This window comes from Gopherus flavomarginatus, chromosome 11 (assembly GCF_025201925.1).
Source record: "Gopherus flavomarginatus isolate rGopFla2 chromosome 11, rGopFla2.mat.asm, whole genome shotgun sequence".
Taxonomy (NCBI): domain Eukaryota; kingdom Metazoa; phylum Chordata; order Testudines; family Testudinidae; genus Gopherus; species Gopherus flavomarginatus.
In genome coordinates this window covers 13,541,029-13,559,579 of record NC_066627.1, presented here as the reverse complement: position 1 = coordinate 13,559,579, position 18,551 = coordinate 13,541,029, and the positions used below count along the sequence as shown (strand labels likewise).

The following is an 18,551-nucleotide window of genomic DNA, read 5'->3' as shown; positions in this document are numbered from 1 at the left end:
AAAAATCACGGACAATGTCTGCTTTCCTTCAAAATTTGTTGTGTTATTTTAATTGAAAAGCTGAAATTAGACTGCCAAAACCTGAAGATGGTTTGGGGTTTCAGAAGTGTGTGGCCAAATATTTGTTGTTTGCTGTGTTTGATTGTTTAAAGAAACAATAAAAAATTCTGCTTAAAAAAATCCAAAACTTTTGAACCACCTCAGTTGTGACCAAATGCCTGAGCCCATCCAGTCAGAGATTTTTCCAGGTTTCTGATACTCTGCTGGCTTCCTTGACTCATATCTGTCTCCATAACTTTGGGTTCATTTAGCTTAGAACATAAGAACAGCCATACTGGGTGAAACCAAAGGTCCATCCAGCCCAATATCCTGTCTACCGACAGTAGACAAAGCCAAGTGCCCCAGGGAGAGTGAACCTAACAGGTAAAGATCAAGTGATCTGTCCCCTGCCATCCATCTCCACCCTCTGACAGAGGCTAGGGACACCATTCCTTACCCATCCTGGCTAATAGCCATTAATGGACTTAATCTCCATGCATTTATCTGTTTCCTAGAGAATGGCTCCAAGGGGTCCCTCACAAACTGGCGACAGTTACTGTGGGTTTGTCTTTAGTATAGCTTATGTACATACTCCACGAAGTGAGCATTTGAGCTTGTTCCAGAATCTGGGATGAGCCTATGTTGTGAAAACTGACATGCTCAAAATAGCACATGCATGTGAATGGACACAGGGTGCTAAAATTAAATTAACCCAGGGGTTCTCAAACTGGAGATCAGGACCCCTTAGGGAGTCACAAGGTTATTACTGGGGTCGCGAGCTGTCAGCCTCCACCTCAAACCCCGCTTTGCCTCCAGCATTTATAATAGTGTCAAATATATAAAAAAGTGTTTTCAATTTATAAGGGGGGGGTCACACTCAGAGAACCATTGAAACCATTGAATTAACCCCTCTGAAGCCTCAGGAAATGCAGGGAAGGGAGGGGAACTCTCTCTTGGTAGGGTTGGGAAGGAGGTAGGTGGTGTAGGATATTGCTCTTCTCATGTGATCCCTCCCCCAGTAGCTAATTTTAAATGAAGCTACCCTTCCCTGACATGAATCTTGCTATGGCACTGAAATTAAATATAGATCATAATTTGGTATTTGAGAAGCAAAAGGGATGGTAGCCCTAATGGAAATGCTAACAGCTTGGCTCTTCTGCAAGCCTCAAACTGCTGAATGAGCTTTAGGGTAGGAAAGGCTGTGCATCCCAAACAGCCTGGCCCTGCCCTCTATGTGACCCCCACCCACTTCTTGCCCCTCAACTGCCTGCCCCCTCAGAATCCCCAATCCATCCTGCTCCTTGCCCCCTCACCGTCCCCCAGAGACCCCCCCACAACCACCATCTGGGACACCACCCCTGCTCCTGTCCTCTGACTGCTGCGACCCCTATCCACCCCCCCAAGTCCTGACAGATCCCCAGAACGCCCACGATCCAAACCCCTGTTCTCTGTCCCCTGACCGCCCCCCCAACCTCTGCCCCCTCCCTGTCCCCTGACTGTCCCCAGGACTCCTTGCCCTTTATCCAACCCCCTGGCCCCTTACCCCCAGCTTCCCCCTCACCTGGAGCCTCAGCGTGTCCTATCCAGGAGCGTCCCTGAACAGCAGTGCAGTGCTAATCCTAACCCTAACCAATTGGAGCTCACAGCCCCACCCCCTTACCACACGGCTCCAAGCGGGGCAGAGCTCAGGCCCCACCAGAGCCATGCTGCACCGCTGTTCATGGATGCTCCTGGATATGACGCGCTGACTGAGGCTCCGGGAGAGGGGCGGAGGCAGGGTTGGGCCGGGCCGGGGCGGGAACCTCACCCATTCTCTTGGGGGCCCTTGTGGAGCCCGAGTCCCTGGGGCAAATTTCCCCACTTGTTTCCCCCCCCCTGGGTTTTACTCATCCCTTCATAGCATGTTGGGGAAATGAGGTCAGCAATGACTCAGCAGATGACTTAATAGGTGACTAACATCCATTAATTTTGACTCCAATGCCTCACTTTACATTTTGGAAGCTTTGTGCTGAAGAAACTGGTGGGGTTGAGTTATTCATTTGGAGGCATTTTGTTGTTTCTTCCGCTGCCCCCACATGTATATATTTTAATATAAACACTGATTTCTGTCTGTGTGACAAGAAACAGGGGAGAGGTGAAGGGAAAGCACTCTATAATCTATGCCCCAATTTCCTATTTCTTATTTCCCCAAAATTCCTGTCTCTGACCATAGCACAATCTCACTCCTCACCCCTCCTATGGAGTACAAAATGCATGGAGCTGTAGGTGTTCATTTCAGGTATATTTGGTCCTGCTGAGAAGGAGGAGGTGGGAATGGGGACACAGGCAAGGCTCTGTGGTTTCAGAGCTGAGAACAGAACACTGGGAAACAGACTCTGCCGGCCTGTAGATCTATGGATATGCTTGCTTGGAACTAACCCCAATAAACATTGCATTGCCTGCACTTCAGACTTCTGGTCTTCTGCTTTCTGTCTGCATGACAAGAACCAGAGGAAGGGTGAAGGGAAAGCCCTCTAAGACTCCTATCTTCCCTCAGTTCATAAATCATACTAGGGCTTAGGTGTCTGGCCACACGGAGTGAGTCAGCGGTGGACGTGCTCAGACCAAACAAAATTAATTAATTTATTACTGAAATAATTCAACAATCATAAAGTTTCCAGGGTGTTTTCAGTACAAAGTACATGAGATATATGCTACTAAACTTTCACAGCAATGTCTCATGAGTCTAGAATGATCTCACAAGAACAGAGTCATGGATGGAATGGTGCCTCTCTTGTGGATGTGGTGGCTAGGAATATTTTAAACCCTTAGATTGGGTGAGTGGGATTATTGTAATAAATCAATGTCTTTGGCGAGTGGGAATGGCCAGGTACACTGCCATAATGGATGGGAATGTCTTTGGTTGGTATCTATGCTAAATGGGAATGCACCAGACTTGGGGCTGAGGTAACTGAAGAAAAAGTCAAGTTCCCTCCATCCCTACTCTGAATCCTGGTGCTCAATCAGTTGCCAAATAATTTAGGGAGACTTTTTTTTTTGGCAACACATTGTTGCATTCACAGAAAGAACTGGCTCCCTCTTCATGGCTATTTCCTACTCCTTCCCACGGCTTTCTTGAAGGTGGCTTGCACATCCTTGTTCCTGAGGCTGTAGATCATTGGGTTCAGCATGGGTGTGACCACGGTGTAAAACACAGAGATCACTTTCCCAGTGTCCATGGAGTAGCTGGAGGAGGGGTGGAGGTAGGTGAAGAAACCTGGGCCATAAAACAGCAGGACAGTGAGGAGGTGGGAAGCACAAGTTGAGAAGGTTTTGCATCTGCCCTGGGTTGAGCGGATTTTCATGATGGTGGATAGTATGTAAGCGTATGATGTGGAAATCAACAGGAAGCAACTTCCACCTACTACTCCACTGAGCAGAAAAACCAACACCTCATTAAAATAGGTGTCCATGCAGGCCAATTTGATCAAAGGAGGAATCTCACAGAAGAAGTGGTTGATTTCATTGGGACCACAGAAAGGTAGCCTGGCTATGAAGAATGTATGTAACATTGAGTAGACAAAACCACCTATCCATATAGCAATGGCATAGCACATACAAGTCCTGTGGTTCATGATGGTTGCATAGTGCAAAGGCTGGCATATTGCCATGTAGCGGTCATAAGCCATCAGGGCAAGAAGAAAAGATTCAGATCCAGCAAAGGAGATGAGAAAATACAGCTGGGCCATGCAACTGGAGAAGGAAAGAGATTTAATCTTGGCAACCAATGTCACTAGCATATTGGGGAGAGTGACAGAAGAGTATGAGATGTCTAAGAGAGACAAGTTGACCAGAAAAAAGTACATAGGAGTATGGAGAGTGGTATCCACCCAGATAGCCAAGCAAATGGAGAGGTTGCCAGCCAAGGTCAGCAGATAGATAATCAGGAAGCACATGAAGAGTAACGGCTGCATTTCTGGGAAGCTCGAGAGGCCCAGGAGTCTGAATTCTGTCACTGTGCTTTGATTGTCCATGTTTGTCACTTTACCTGTATGCGGGAACAAATAAGGTGAATATACTCAGTTGAAAACAACATGTGGATAATACAAGACGGTGGAACGGAGAAAGAGTATATGTATGCTAAACATACGATCCACCATCTCTTTCTTTTCAGACCACATTCTGTAGTTCAGGGAACATTTCTGTCTATCAAGCTCTTTCGAACATAAGTAAGCCTTAAGCACTAATGTTTATTATTAATTATTTTTCTTATTACTTCCAGATATATTCCCATGTAACAACCTAAATAATAACTTGATGCTCAATATTTATTCTGGCTGCACAGTTCTAATTTACATCAGTCCATCATGGAAATTCAGCAGCTACCCAAAGTTTATATTCTATGTTTCAATTTTTTTCCATCTTAATGACAGATTCTTTTAAAATAAAGGTTTAAAGTTTCTGTTAAAATGGTAACTTCTTATCAGGGCTGGTGGAAATTTTTCTGCTCAAAAAAATGTACAAGCACATGCTGGAATCCATCTTGATTCAGGAGAGAAAGTGCGTGCCTAAAGTTAAACAAATGTTTAGGTGTCTTCCTCAGCATGGATGGATGAATTCCTGATTCCCCGGGCAACCTGGGCAGCAGTGACCCTGAGATGGTTGAGTTCAGGATCCTCACAAAAGGAAGAAAGGAGAGTAGCAAAATAGGGACCCTGGACTTCAGAAAAGCAGACTTTGATTCCCTTAGGGAACTGTTGGGCAGGATCCCCTGGGTGGCTAATATAAGGGGGAAAGGAATCCAGGAAAGCTGGCTGTATTTTAAAGAAGCCTCATTGAAGGTGCAGGAACAATATGACAGATGTTTTTAAAAAAGCTGAAGTAGTCAGTGCTTTTTTTGCCTTGCTCTTCACAGACAAGGTCAGCTTAGACACTGTTGTCCTGGGCAACACAGGATGGAGAGAAAGTGAGCAGCCCTCAGTGGTGAAAGAACAGGTTAAGGACTATTTAGAAAAGCTGGACATATACAAGTTCATGGGTTCAGATCTAATGCATCTGAGAGTGCTGAGGGAATTGGCTGATGTGATTGCAGAGCCATTGCCCATTATCTTTGAAAACTCGTGGTGATCGGGGGAGGTCCTAGACAATTGGAAAAAGGCAAATATCATGCCTATATTTAAAAAAGGAAGAAGGAGAACCCAGGAAACTACAGCTTCACCTCAGTCCATGGACCAGATCCTCATGGAAACCATTTTGAAGCACTTGGAGGAGAGGAAGATGATCACGAACAGTCAACATGGATTCACCAAGAGCAAGTCATGCCTGACCAACCTGATTGCCTTCTATGATGAGATAACTGGGTCTGTAGATATGGGGAAAGAAGTGGACGTGATATATCTTGACTTTAACAAAGCTTTCGATACAGTCTCCTACAATATTCTTGCCAGCAAGTTATATAAGAATGGATTGGATGAATGGACTATGAGATAGATAGAAAAATGGTTAGACTGTCAGGCTCAATGAGTAGTAATGAATGGCTTGATATCTAGCTGGCAGCCGGTATCAAGCAGAGTGCCCCAGGGGTTGGTCCTGGGGCCAGTTTTCTACAACATCTTCATTAATTATCTGGTTGACGGGATGGATTGCAGCCTCAGAAATTTCGCAGATGACACTAAGGTGGGTGAAGAGGTAGATATGCTGGAGGGTAGGGATAGGGTCCAGAGTGACCTAGACAAATTGGAGGATTGGGCCAAAAGAAATCTGATAAGGTTCAAAGAGGACAAGTGCAGACTCCTGCACTTAGAATGGAAGAATCCCATGCACTGCTACAGACTGGGGACCGACTGGCTAAGCAGCAGTTCTGCAGAAAAGGACTTGGGGATGTGCCCTTGTTGCCCAGAAGGCTAACGGCATATTGGGCTGCATTAGTAGGAGCATTGCCAGCAGATCGAGGGAAGTAATTATGCCCCTCTCTTCGGCAGAGGTGAGGCCACATCCGGAACATTGCATCCAGTTTTGGGCCCCCCACTTCACAAAGGATGTGGACATATTGGAGTGAGTTCACCAGAGGGCAACAAAAATGATTAGGGGGTTGGGACACATAATTTACGAGGAAAGGCTGAAGGAACCAAGCTCGTTTAGTCTGCAGAAGAGAAGAGTGAGGGAGGATTTGATGTCAGCCTTCAACTACCTGAAGGGGGGTTCCAAAGTGGATGGAGCTCAGCTGTTCTCAGTGGTGGCAGATGACAAACATGGAACAATGGTCTCAAGCTGCAGTAGGAGAGGTCAGGTTGGATATTAGAAAACACTATTTCACTAGGAGGGTGGTGAAGCTTTGTTATGGGTTACCTAGGGATGTGTTGGAATCTCCATCCTTTGAGGTTTTTAAGGCCTGTCTTGACAAAACCTTGGCTGGGATGATTTAGTTGGTGTTGGTGCTGCTTTGAGCAGGGAGTTCAACTAGATGACCTCCTGAGGTCTCTTCCAGTCCTAATCTTCTATGATTCCTTTAGTTCCCTTTGAAAATTTCTCAGCATTGGTACCTCACTTTGCCATCTGTACAATGGGATTTACCATTTCACACCTTGCAGAAATAAATCTAAACATTAATGGAAATTCTAAACTTGTTTTGTCTTTGAAATTCAAATTTTAATCCCTTCCTATGTGAAAATTGTTTCCATCTTACTTTTGAGAAAGAGAGATTTATTTCTTCTTTGTTCCTTTAAAAATGTTTTTAAAATCCTTTCACATGCACAGAATATTTTTTATTACACTGAAAATGTAAAAAATGGAAAATCACACCATAAAGACAAATAAATGAATTAACAAAAATCTTTCAAATTATGCATTTCCTCACAATGTTTTCTATTTTTTGATAAGCTCTAGTTAATTCATAAAATATTTTAAATATGTTCAGATAAATCAATGGGAAAATCAAACAGATTTTTCAGAGTTTGTAAAGCAAAGCACCTATACGTCTTTGCATGACTGGGTTCTTAAATACATATTCTCTGCAAAATTATGAACTGCACTTGTACTCCTTCTTCAAATCTATTATTTTTCATCCCACGCTGTACTTTTTTTGTCAATGAAACTATAAATGAAATATTAACTACTGTCTGTTCTTTTCACAGAGAAAGGATAGACACTGTTCTGCACCTAGGTGTTTTCATGCTGGGTGTCACGTATCCCGATATTAAAAAAGTTGTTTCTTTCTGATATGCACTTACCTACCTGCTCCATTCATCATGCGCTTTCCATGAGGCAGCAGATCTGCAGAAGAAAACAGACCTTGAAAAATTCAGTTTCTGAAAACTTCTGCTGGTTGTCCATTCTCTCAAGTCTTGGAGATGTTCTAATTGGTCTCCTCACCTTTCTGATGATACAGATTGCTGCAGGATACTTGTTCTGCTTAATCTGCAAAAAGTTGATCCAAGGAGCATTTATAAATTACAGACCCACAGACATAAGTGATGATTTAGACTCCCTTGAGTATCTTGCCCATTCTCTTGACTCAGTAGAAGGATTGTTTCCTACAGAATCCTCATGTGCTTTCTCCTATCTAATTTTAAATGGCAACAACCTTGATCATGTAACTTTCTAAGGTTTCCCAGTGGACATTGTTAAAAAGTTAGTGGTATTTCACCATCAAGGCCTTGAGCTTTCTTTTCATTGAAGTCTACAGCATATCTTCCAGTGCTTTGAACCTGAGAAGGAACATACCTGGGGTTGTGGTTAAAGTACTGGAGTGAAGCTCTGAAAACCTTACCTCAAATTCTATCCATCTGAAGCAGATCCTCTTTGTGTCTTTGAACAAGTCACTCAGGCAGATTTGTAAAGGTATTTAGGCATCTAGTGGGATTTCAAAAGTAACTAGGTGCCAAACACCCATTGGAACCAATGAGTTTTAGGCACCTGGATGCTATTGAAAATCCCTCCAAGTACCCAAATACCTTCTGTGCCTTGGTTTACCCATCTTTACAATGGTGACCATCATCTTTCCTTTCTTTCTTATTTATTTGGACTGGTATTTTTTAAGGACTCTAAGGGAGTTAAGCACTCAGCTCTTTTTACAGTTATATGCTCTATCTTAACCACAAGTAATAAGCTCAGTGAAGGAATTTCTGCGTGAAAATCTCTAGTTTGTGCTTTGAAGTTGGTCAGAAGTAGATGATTTTAACGATTCTTTCTGACCTCAAAATGTATGCATCCACAAAATCTAATTTATTTTCAATAGCAGTTGGGCACTTAACTGCCCTAAATGTCTTTGATAAATCTTAGATTAGAAGGTTTTTGGAATATATAAAATATGTATATACAATGACTAGGAGAATGGACTCCTGACTTCATTTCGGACTTTTAAGTGTATATAATAAAGAATAAATGTTTCTTTCACTAGATGTTTATTTCTCTGTCAGCAGATCTATATCTGTGCCAACAGATGGTGGCTACATTCTTTTTGTTATCTGGGGAAATTTCCTTAGGCTAAAGTTTCCAGACATGAAGATCTACAGTTAAGGATCCAGGTGCTTAAGTGACTCACAACATGACTCAGTCACCTAAATCCTTGTTTTAGCATTCACTGCAACTCAAAACTCTGGTCAAAAACTTGGTGCCTATGTTTTCAGGTCAAATTTCCCTAGGCATCTCTGTTTCTGCCACTGGGTATGGGCAGTCCTGGCTCAGTCTAGGAGTTCAGACACTTAACTCTCACATAAGCCCCAGTATGATAGGTGAACTGTCATAAGATAGGCAGGCAAAGACCTATTTAGTGTGCAGGACCTGATCCAATAGGCATGCTCAGCATAAAGTATTAAATAAAGCTTTCATTTTAACAGCATCTCTTGTTCCCTTTCCCTTTAGCTGAAGAGAGTTTATAGAAGAAGAAAAAAACACCTCTTGTTTGACAGTCTCGCAGATGGTATCAAAGATGGTAATAACTGTCCTTTTCAGTAAAATAAAAGAAGTTGGTTGAGATGAGCTGGAGGTATTTTTATTGCTGCTCTGTTAATGTCCTTTCAATGCAGATAACCTATGGGATTCATCTGGAGCTGGTTGAGGTGTTGGACTCATCTGTGTCCCTTTCTCTGGCCTGGTCTGGTCCAGACATCTCTCAGGATGAGGACAAAGGAAGCCCAAGGTCCCAGAAGATAGTAGGGGTGACAACTATGATGATGACGCTTGCTCCAGTAGCCTGTGTCCATTCTTCCTTACCTCCACCTTCTTTAAGGACTCAGAAAGGAGAACAATGGGTGGAATAGCCCATCCTTTTATTATTTTGTCCACCAATTAGGCCTAATATCCAACACACCAATTTTGGTTCAGTAATTTATGGCTCCATATCTCTTGTTTTTAGAAAGCATGATTTCAGCAGTCCGTGACATATCAACAAGAGCTTTTTGTTTAGACTAATTCAGTCTTTCTGTCTCCCTTTCAAACCTTCTCCCATCAGAGTTTGTTATTATAGGTTATTGTGATATCTTATGAACTTTCATATAATTTTTACAGTTATGGTCAAAGTTAGGGTAAATTTTTAGCCCCAGTTTTCATAACAAGGTTCAACTCCCTGCTCTCCCTGAAAGGAAAAACAAAGATCTGAGCCAGGGTCTCTCACACCTTTCAGGTCAGTGTGCTAACCACTGAGATATGGGATATTCCAATGGACAGCTCTCCTGTTGAAGCTGTTCCACTGTGCGCTAAATAAATGAAGAGTCACTGGCCCAGAAAGAAACTGTCAATATGGATGATTTGATAGCTTGATGGTTTGGGGCTTCATCTCTGAGATGGGAGACCTGGAGTCTAGTCTAGTTTTCCTGCTTCAGTGACAGTGGAGCAGCTTCAACCGTAGAGACTGAGGGAGGTCTACATTAGAATATTACACAGGTCAGTGGTTTGGCCACACTTCCAAGAGTTGGGACACCCCTGTATAAATACTTTCTCCCCTCAGGCATAGGGAGACTGTAACACTCTGTGCCCCAAAGCAACACCCTGGCACCCCCACATTCACCATTGTCATATAATTATGATATGGTTTGTACAAAAGATGCCTTCTGAGGTATAATTCTAAAAGTCTTGATCTATTGAACATAAATATCCTGTTGGATTGTATGTGCTGTCATTGTACATGAAGTTATGAAGTTTTGTGTGTTACTGAAAGATGTTGTGAAGTTGGAAAAACCCACCACTAGCCTTTCAGATACAACTGTACTAATGGACCAGCAACAAAGACAATGGACCATGGAAGAGCTTAGCCTCACCTGTGGATGCTTCAGTCAGCCTATTGACAATGCCTGTCATGTCTCATTGGTAGCAGGCAAGGGCTTGTGACGAGATCATATGATGCTGAACTCCATTTTGGTATCTATATTTTTCCATAAACTGGGCTGGGAAATTGGCTTGAAACCAAGGGATTTCTTCCATATGGAATAAACTATAAAGGGAGAAAGTGACATCACCACAGTAGCCCACTCCCCACACAAGAGAACAGTTGGAAACACCTGAGGAAAGAAGACTGGACTTGGAGAAGTACTGGTACCAGGCTAAATGGTTTTTCTAGCCTGTGTATGTAAGCTTGATGGACTGTTGTACTATTTAACAGGACGAGACATTGCTTGATTCACATCATCATTTTTGCATGCACTTGTGGGATCATAGATCTGGATGAATTTCAGGGTGCTGTTTCGGTTCAATCAGAGATAAAGCACCCCGATACATGATGACTTCAAATGGCATGAGACAATTTTCGAAGACCATTCCTTGAAATCGATTACTTTCTGATCGAGAGACGATGCATCATGCAGGATATTTCAGTAGTGCCATCATTCAATTATGGGTAGCAATCATTGCCTACTGAGAACCAGACTCATGTTCATTGTGAAGGTGGAGAAAAAGGTGCTGTGTATGGTGAACAGAGGCACCAGCCAGTAGCTTTCGATGAGGCAATCCTGAAGGAAAAGATTTATAGGGAAGATGGAGTCTCCTGGATGACTGTAATGACAATTCTAATATGTATTCATTATCTACTGCCTTGTTTTCATTTGTTATGCTTACATTTTTGTTTCTGTTTTAACAGCAACTTTCACTGCCCCTTTGAGGCAAGATGAGGCTTTTGACGAATGTTTTCTTCTTTCAAAAATGGGAAATGGTGGCTTTTTTGGCAAACTGAGTAAAACTTTTTTAACAACTCCTAGTTTTGATCCACTGGAGTGTGCAGCTCCCCCCCCCCCCGACCCCCATCCGTAGCTCTGCTTTACCATGTTATAGCCTAATTTGTGTTATATTGGATCTCATATATCGGGTAGAGGTGTATATATTAAAAACAATAAAAGAACCCAAGCTTATGCTATAAGCTTATCAGAGATCACCCCGACTCCATCAGGGGCTCTGGCTGGAGCAATCCTTCCAAACCCCATCCAAGGGGTTTCCTTGTGGATTCAAATTCATCACAGCTTCAGCTCAGAACAAGCTTCCCAGGCATATATGAAGGCATCAGTAGACCCAGTCCTTCCAACCTTTACCCTAAGAATTGGGGCCCTCCAGGGACCATGGGTCCTGTCCATTTGCTGGATCAGGAAGAAGGCCCTGAGCCAGTTTAAAACCAGGCTATTTATCCAAAAAATCCTATTTGTCTGCTGGTCCCTGGAGAATCCAATTTGAACTAGTGTATCTGAACCTCTCCGGGGATGGTCTCCAAGGCTGAGAACAGAGAATTACATGAGATCCTAGAAGAGCAACACACAATTCCACCACAGCATACACACTACTGTATTTTAATGCAATGGAAGATATTAAAGCTAAGTCAATAAGCGTTTGTCTTAATTCCATAGGGTTTGTCTAGCACATTGCGAGATAGTGTCGGACTGTCACAGCAACCACAATGGCTGATGGCATCCAGTGATGGCCATTGCAAGGCCGGGCCCATTAGAGGGGATGACTGGAACAACTCACACATACCTGGGATTTTCAAGGAGCCAAAGGAAATTAGGTGTCCAAATTTAATATAATCCCTTATGATTCCTTGGAATTCCCAGCCAAAATTAGCACTGGCCACTCTTAGTTCCCTTGGGCACCCTTGGAAAATCCAGCAGTCACAAAAGCAGCATTAAATAATGTCCTGATGCCATTATGTAGATTGGCAGGACCACAAGCATGCTGATTTTTATTTTTCCTGCTGGGTGCTCTATCCCCACTCTGCCCCAAGACCCTCCCCCCACTCCACCCCTTACCTTGTGAGGCCCTGCCCCTTGATCCACCATCTTTCCACCCACCTCCCCAAGGACCCACTCTGTTTGTTCACTTGTGTTTTTGTTGTTTGTTCAGTTGTTTTTCTCACCACATATTTTACTCAGACATCTGACACACAGAGGGGAGGAAATCTGCCTCTGTTAAAGATTCACTGCTTCACGCCCCTTCTATTGAGTGACAGACCGATGCTAACACATTGCTGTATAACTCAAAAGTCTGACATAAACTTTGGAGAAAAGATCTCTGATTTACAGATTCAGCCACACACTCTTCAGATTTTGACCTTCATCAGCATGAAGGATTCTTAAAGTAGGAGTAAAATATTACTTAAGATTGCATACAAGTCCTCTGTTATTGCATCTCAAATGTTGTTATTAATATTTGTATTACAGTAACAGTAAGAAACCCCAACTAACCGAAAGTTCCCAGCCGGTTGTTATTATTAGTCCCATTTCAGAGATGGAACAATGAGACACAGAGAAATTAGATCAACTCTACCTCCCCACCCACCAGACCACACTTCCCTCCCATGAGTCCAGATTTCTAGTCCCTCTCCCAAGCACTAAGGACTGTTATAGGACAGGCAGTACTTATGTTTCAGGAAACATATCTCTTTGGGTCTGATTCCTCTTGACACTTTAATAATTCTTTTCTATTCTATTCAAGTTCCCTTACGGAATGAGAGTCAGGACTCCTGGGTTCTACCCCCGCACGCCCACAGCTGTGGGGTGGAAGAAGAGCAGGATCTAATGGGTTAGAGGAAGAGGGCTGGGAGTCAGGACTCCTGGGTCTATGCACAGCTATTGGAAAGAGTGTAGTCTAGTGGGTTAGATCAGGGACCTGGGATTCAAGATGCCTGAGTTCTCCTCCTTGGGTCAATACCCTCTCATCTGATCAATGCAAAGATGTCCTTGCTCCTCTATTAAGCATAATACAATCCAGCTTAAAAACCCTAGTGAACTGTGGGGTGTGTTATTGTTTGTGATCAGCATTTCTAAACTTAGTGCTGGTGTGCAAACCTTCGGGAGAGTCCATCCCTGCACGCTATCTCACCCACATGAAATAGCTCAGCCAGCGCATCAGCCTCAGGAGAGAGAGAATTTGATTTGTGCTGTTTTGAAGATCTTCTGCCTGCACATCAGTAGAAAGAGCCCATGGCTGCTTCTTCCATCAGGATATTACCAGATACACTGGCATACAATGGGTTAAAATCCCCTCCTCTCTTCACCCAGCCTGCTTACCTCTGCAGAAGCTAAGAGCAACTACATAGCAGGGTAGAACCTCATACAAACGGATCTATGTCTCGCCATACCCCTCTCTCACGCTCGCTCACTCTCTCTCCTTGTATCTCAGGCATGTGTTCCAAACATTGATGGCTCTTCTCTGAACCCCCTCCAATTTTCTCAACTTGTTGGCACAGAAGTGGACACCATATTCCAGCAGCAGCTGCACCTGTGCCAAGTACACAGGTAAAATTTTTGTCATATATAGTTGCTTTTCAGTGAGGGAGTTATTATTTTTTTAAAGTTGCTTGTGCTTCCCTGTAAGCCAGGCTCTTATTTTATCATGACTGTGGGCTTCTGTTTCAGTTGTGAGCTTGTGGTCTTTTGGGCATTTAGTAAAATATTCTTAAACAATACCCTGTGATCAGTCACATTTTTTTATGTTCATTCTTTTCTCCCAGCTGATTTGACTTATGATTATTTTCAGCATTGTGCAACTGGCCTTTTTAACGCATGATAGATAGATAGATTAGATTGATCGATCGATCATTGGTCTGGATTTTATTCTGCTTGCACATTGTAAATTGGCCCTTTTAATGCACGATAGATAGATATTGGGTACCGAAGCTGATTTAAAGAACAGGTTACAAATCTTAGTTAATAGTTCTGCAACTTCACATTTGAGTTCTTTCAGAACTCTTGGGTGAATGCCATCTGGTCCCGGTGACTTGTTAATGTTGAGTTTATCAATTAATTCCAAAACTTCCTCTAGTGACACTTCAGTCTGTGACAGTTCCTCAGATTTGTCACCTACAAAAGCCAGGTCAGGTTTGGGAATCTCCCTAACATCCTCAGCCATGAAGACTGAAGCAAGGAATCCGCTTACTTTCTCTGCAATGACTTTATCGTCTTTAAGTGCTCCTTTTGTATCTCGATCATCAAGGGGCCCCATGGTTGTTTAGCAGGCTTCCTGCTTCTGATGGACTTAAAAAACATTTTGTTATTACCTTTGGAGTTTTTGGCTAGCCATTCTTCAAACTCCTCTTTGGCTTTTCTTATTACACTCTTGCACTTAATTTGGCAGTGTTTATGCTCCTTTCTATTTGCCTCACTAGGATTTGACATCCACTTTTTAAAGGAAGTATTTTATCTCTCACTGCTTCTTTTACATGGTGGTTAAGCTATGGTGGCTCTATTTTAGTTCTTTTACTGTGTTTTCTTAATTTGGGGTATACATTAAAGTTGGAGTCTATTATGGTGTCTTTAAAAAGCGCTGATGCAGCTTGCAGGGATTTCACTTTAGTCACTGTATCTTTTAACTTCTGTTTACTAACCCCCTCATTTTTGCATAGTTCACCCTTTTGAAATTAAATGCCACAGTGTTGGACCATTGAGATGTTCTTCCCACCACAGGAATGTTGAATGCTCTTGTGTTATGGTCACTATTTGCAAGAGGTCCTGCTATAGTTACCTCTTGGACCAGCTCCTGTGCTCCACTCAGGATTAAATCCAGAGTTGTCTCTCCCCTTGTGGGTTTCAGTACCAGCTGCTCCATAAAGCAGTCATTTAAAGTATCGAGAATTTTATTTCTGCATTTCATCCTGAAGTGAAATGTTCCCAGTCAATATGGGGATAATTGAAATTCCCCACTATTATTGGGTTCTTAATTTTGATAGCCTTTCTAATTTCCCTTAGCATTTCATCGTCATTGTTACTGTCCTGGTCAGGTGGTCAATAATAGAACCCTAATGTTATATTTTTATTAGAGCATGAAATTTTCTACCCATAGAGATTCTATGGAACGTGTGGATTCGCCTAAGATTTTTACTTCATTTGAATCTACATTTTCTTTCACCATATAGTGCCACTCCCTCCAAACCCCCGCCCGACCTGTTCTATCCTTCCGATATATTTTGTACCCCGGAATGATTGTGTCCCATTGATTGCTCTCAATCTACCAGGTTGCTGTCATGCCTATTATATCAAAATCCTCCTTTATCACAAGGCACTCTAGTTCATCCATCTTATTATTTAGACCATAGCTTATGTACTCCAATTGAAATATTTAGTGATTACATAGGGTTTTTTTTCGCTACACATAATTGCTAGTTGTTCATTATTGATAGCTGCAATGATAGCATTAAGAGCTGTTCATCTATCGATCGATCTATCTGTCAGTGTTGGTGGCTATTTGCTCTTCTGCAAACTTCAGGGTTGACTAAGACTGGTATTAATTAATGTAGGAGAGTAAATGCTTTAATTACTTAAGCATTCATACCCGAAAAGCAAAATCTTTATCTATATTGCAGAGTTCTGCAGTGGAAAGAAATTGCCATCTCAGCACCATGGATTCCAGCAAATTTCACTCTGTAAGATATCAAACTTAGCTCTATGTGTGTATATATTTGTTTTAAAAGGGTGAGGGTGAAGTTTAAATGCAGGAAGTAAGGAAAATAGTGTATGAATGACTGGATGGTTGCAGATGGATGGATGGATAGATATAGACGGATGAACGAATGGATATATGTAGATGGATGAAAGGATAGACAACTGGGTAGATGTGGGTGGATGGATGGAATGATGGAAAGTATGCACATGATAGATGCATGAAGGATCTCTCTACCCATTAATCAATTCCTTTATCTAGCCTCTATCTCTCTAAGCACTATCTCTCTGTCTAAGCTCTGACCTTCTGCCAGTGTTTAGTTCTCTTTGTCTCTAGGTTGTCACACTGTCGCACCCCTGAGGTGTCTGGAGCTCTTACCAAAGGCTGTCTAGTTGGTTCCCTAGCAAGGTCAGGGGAATCGTCTGTCCTGCCAGGCCCTGTAGACCTCATGACTGGGCCAACAGGGAGACCGGCCAACATCCAATAGGACGGCATTTTGCTCTTTTCTCTGTGCAGATCCAATGACCCACTGAGACATAGCAACACAAGTGCAGTGGGTGAGATGGTCTTGCTGGGGCCTCTCACAGCCCCGGGTCTTTAGCCTGGCTTTGGCCAGCCTTCTCCTCCTCTCCTATGCAGCTGTGCTGCTGGGGAACCTGTCCATCATCCTGACCATCCGCGCTGAGCCACGCCTGGCCGCTTCCCCCATGTACTACCTCCTAGGCAACCTCTCCCTGGTGGACCTGTGCTACACCTCGGTCACCACCCCCCGGATGGCCCTGGGACTGCTCTCTGGCCATGCCACCATCCCCTTGGGCGAGTGTCTGGGCCAACTCTTCTTCCTTCACTTTCTTGGGCTGCACCGAGATATTCCTCCTCACCGCCATGGCCTACGACCGATACGTGGCCATCTGCCAGCCTCTGCACTACACGACCATCATGGGCTGCCGCACCTGCGCCGGGCTGGTGGTTGGCTCCTGGATGGGGGCCCTGGCCCACTCTTTGGTACAGACCCTACTGGCTGCCACATTGCCCTACTGTGGCCCCAACCGCATCGACCACTATTTCTGTGATGTGGCCCCACTGCTAGGCGTTGCCTGCTCTGACACATCCCTAATGGAGATCCTGGTGGTGTCCAACACTGGGGCCATCTCCCTGAGCTGCTTCCTGGTGTTGCTGGTCTCCTACGGGGTCATCTTGGCCACCTTGCGGCGCCGCTCTGCTGAGGGCAGGCGCAAGGCCCTGTCCACCTGCACGGCCCATCTGATGGTGGTGGCCATCTTTTTGGACCCTGCATCTTCATCTATACTCGGCCCTTCTCCACCATCCCGGCTGACAAGGTGGTGTCGCTGCTGGCCACTGTGGTGACACCCGTGCTCAACCCACTGATCTACACCCTGAGGAACACAGAGATGAAGGGAGCCATGAGGCAGCTGTGGGGCAAGCAGGTGAGAGCAGAGAAGTGACTCAAGGGCCTCTATGAGTGGCTTGCCACTTTGCTGTTGTTCTGCAGTTTAGTGCCTTGGCCTTAAAGCTTCATGCACCTGCTGGGGTAAAGCCAGCTATGGGGTGGGGCAACCGGGTAAGAGCTGTGCAACAATGCTGCATAGGGTTGGCTCTCTCAGTGCTGGGATGCAGACAGCTGTGGGGCTGGGAAGCTGGTTAACAGCCACACAGCAACACCACTTGGAGATGGCTCACCGAAAGCTGAGATGCAGCTAACTCTAGGGTGGGGCAGCTGGGTAACATCCACACAGCAACACCACTTGGGGATGGCTCACTCAAATCTGAGATGCAGCTAACTCTGGAGCAAAGCAGCTGGGTAACATCCTCACAGAACGCCACATGGGGATGGCTCACTTGGAGTGGGGGCAACTGGACAACAGTGACCATGTGGAAAGTGGCTTACACAGCAATTTAAGACTGGAAATGCAGATAGACTTAGGCCCATTCTCCTCAGAGGCATGGAGGTGCCTAATTCCATTGGTTTCAGTTAGGCACTTAAGTACCTTTGAGGGTATGGCCTCAGTTACCAATTGGCACTCTGTGGAGCTTTGTGAATTAATAAATGATAACAAGAATTGTGTTTTCTGCATTTTCTCCTCCTGCTGCTGACCGCAAAGAAAACAGACCTTAACGAGGACACTGGATCTAACTTAATGCCCCTCCAAAGCAATCATCAGATGGTCTCTGATGACTCCAGCACAGCTCCCTTTAGCACCCCGAGGTAGCTTTGGAGTCAGTGCTCTTTCTGAGGAGACCACCAGCCCTACTGAGCCCTCTGCCCTGCTCCCTGCAGCACAGCACCCCCTAGTTCCTGGCAGAACTGCAATGCCCCATTATACTGCTAGGGGGGCGCTCTGCTGCAGGAAGCAGGATGGGGGGTCAGTACGGGGCACTCTGCCCATGCTGCCTCAATACCCCAGCATGGTGCTCAGGGCGGGGGGGAAGGGGGTGCTGTGCTTCAGGGAGTGGGGTGGCAGACGGATATAGAGCGATAACTGCCCAACCCAACAGAGACACCACTCTGGATCCCAGCACAGGGGCAGCTGGGGCCCAGGTACTATGTACATGAAAAGGAGGAGCTGAACAACTGGCTAAATGGCCTGGAACTGGGACAAAACCTTGGTGATCCTAGGTAACCTCATTAAACAGAAAGGTGTCCCTAAGTTCAGGACTGC

General features: G+C 44.3%; 1 protein-coding gene and 1 pseudogene across 1 annotated transcript; one reads left to right on the top strand and one right to left on the bottom strand.

Moving 5' to 3' along the window:
• Positions 1–3,125: 3,125 nt before the first annotated feature.
• LOC127030813 (olfactory receptor 1019-like) lies at positions 3,126–4,052 on the bottom strand. The gene has a single exon (XM_050917542.1). The coding sequence runs from the start codon at positions 4,050–4,052 to the stop codon at positions 3,126–3,128; it is 927 nt and encodes a 308-aa protein (XP_050773499.1).
• Positions 4,053–15,829: 11,777 nt separating this feature from the next.
• LOC127030812 (olfactory receptor 1509-like) lies at positions 15,830–18,101 on the top strand (annotated as a pseudogene).
• The last annotated feature ends 450 nt before the right edge of the window (positions 18,102–18,551 follow it).

What these genes read in the sequence shown, in the direction of transcription:
- LOC127030813 (XM_050917542.1), bottom strand. Translation starts at nt 4,052, where the DNA reads ATGGACAATCAAAGCACAGTGACAGAATTCAGACTCCTGGGCCTCTCG.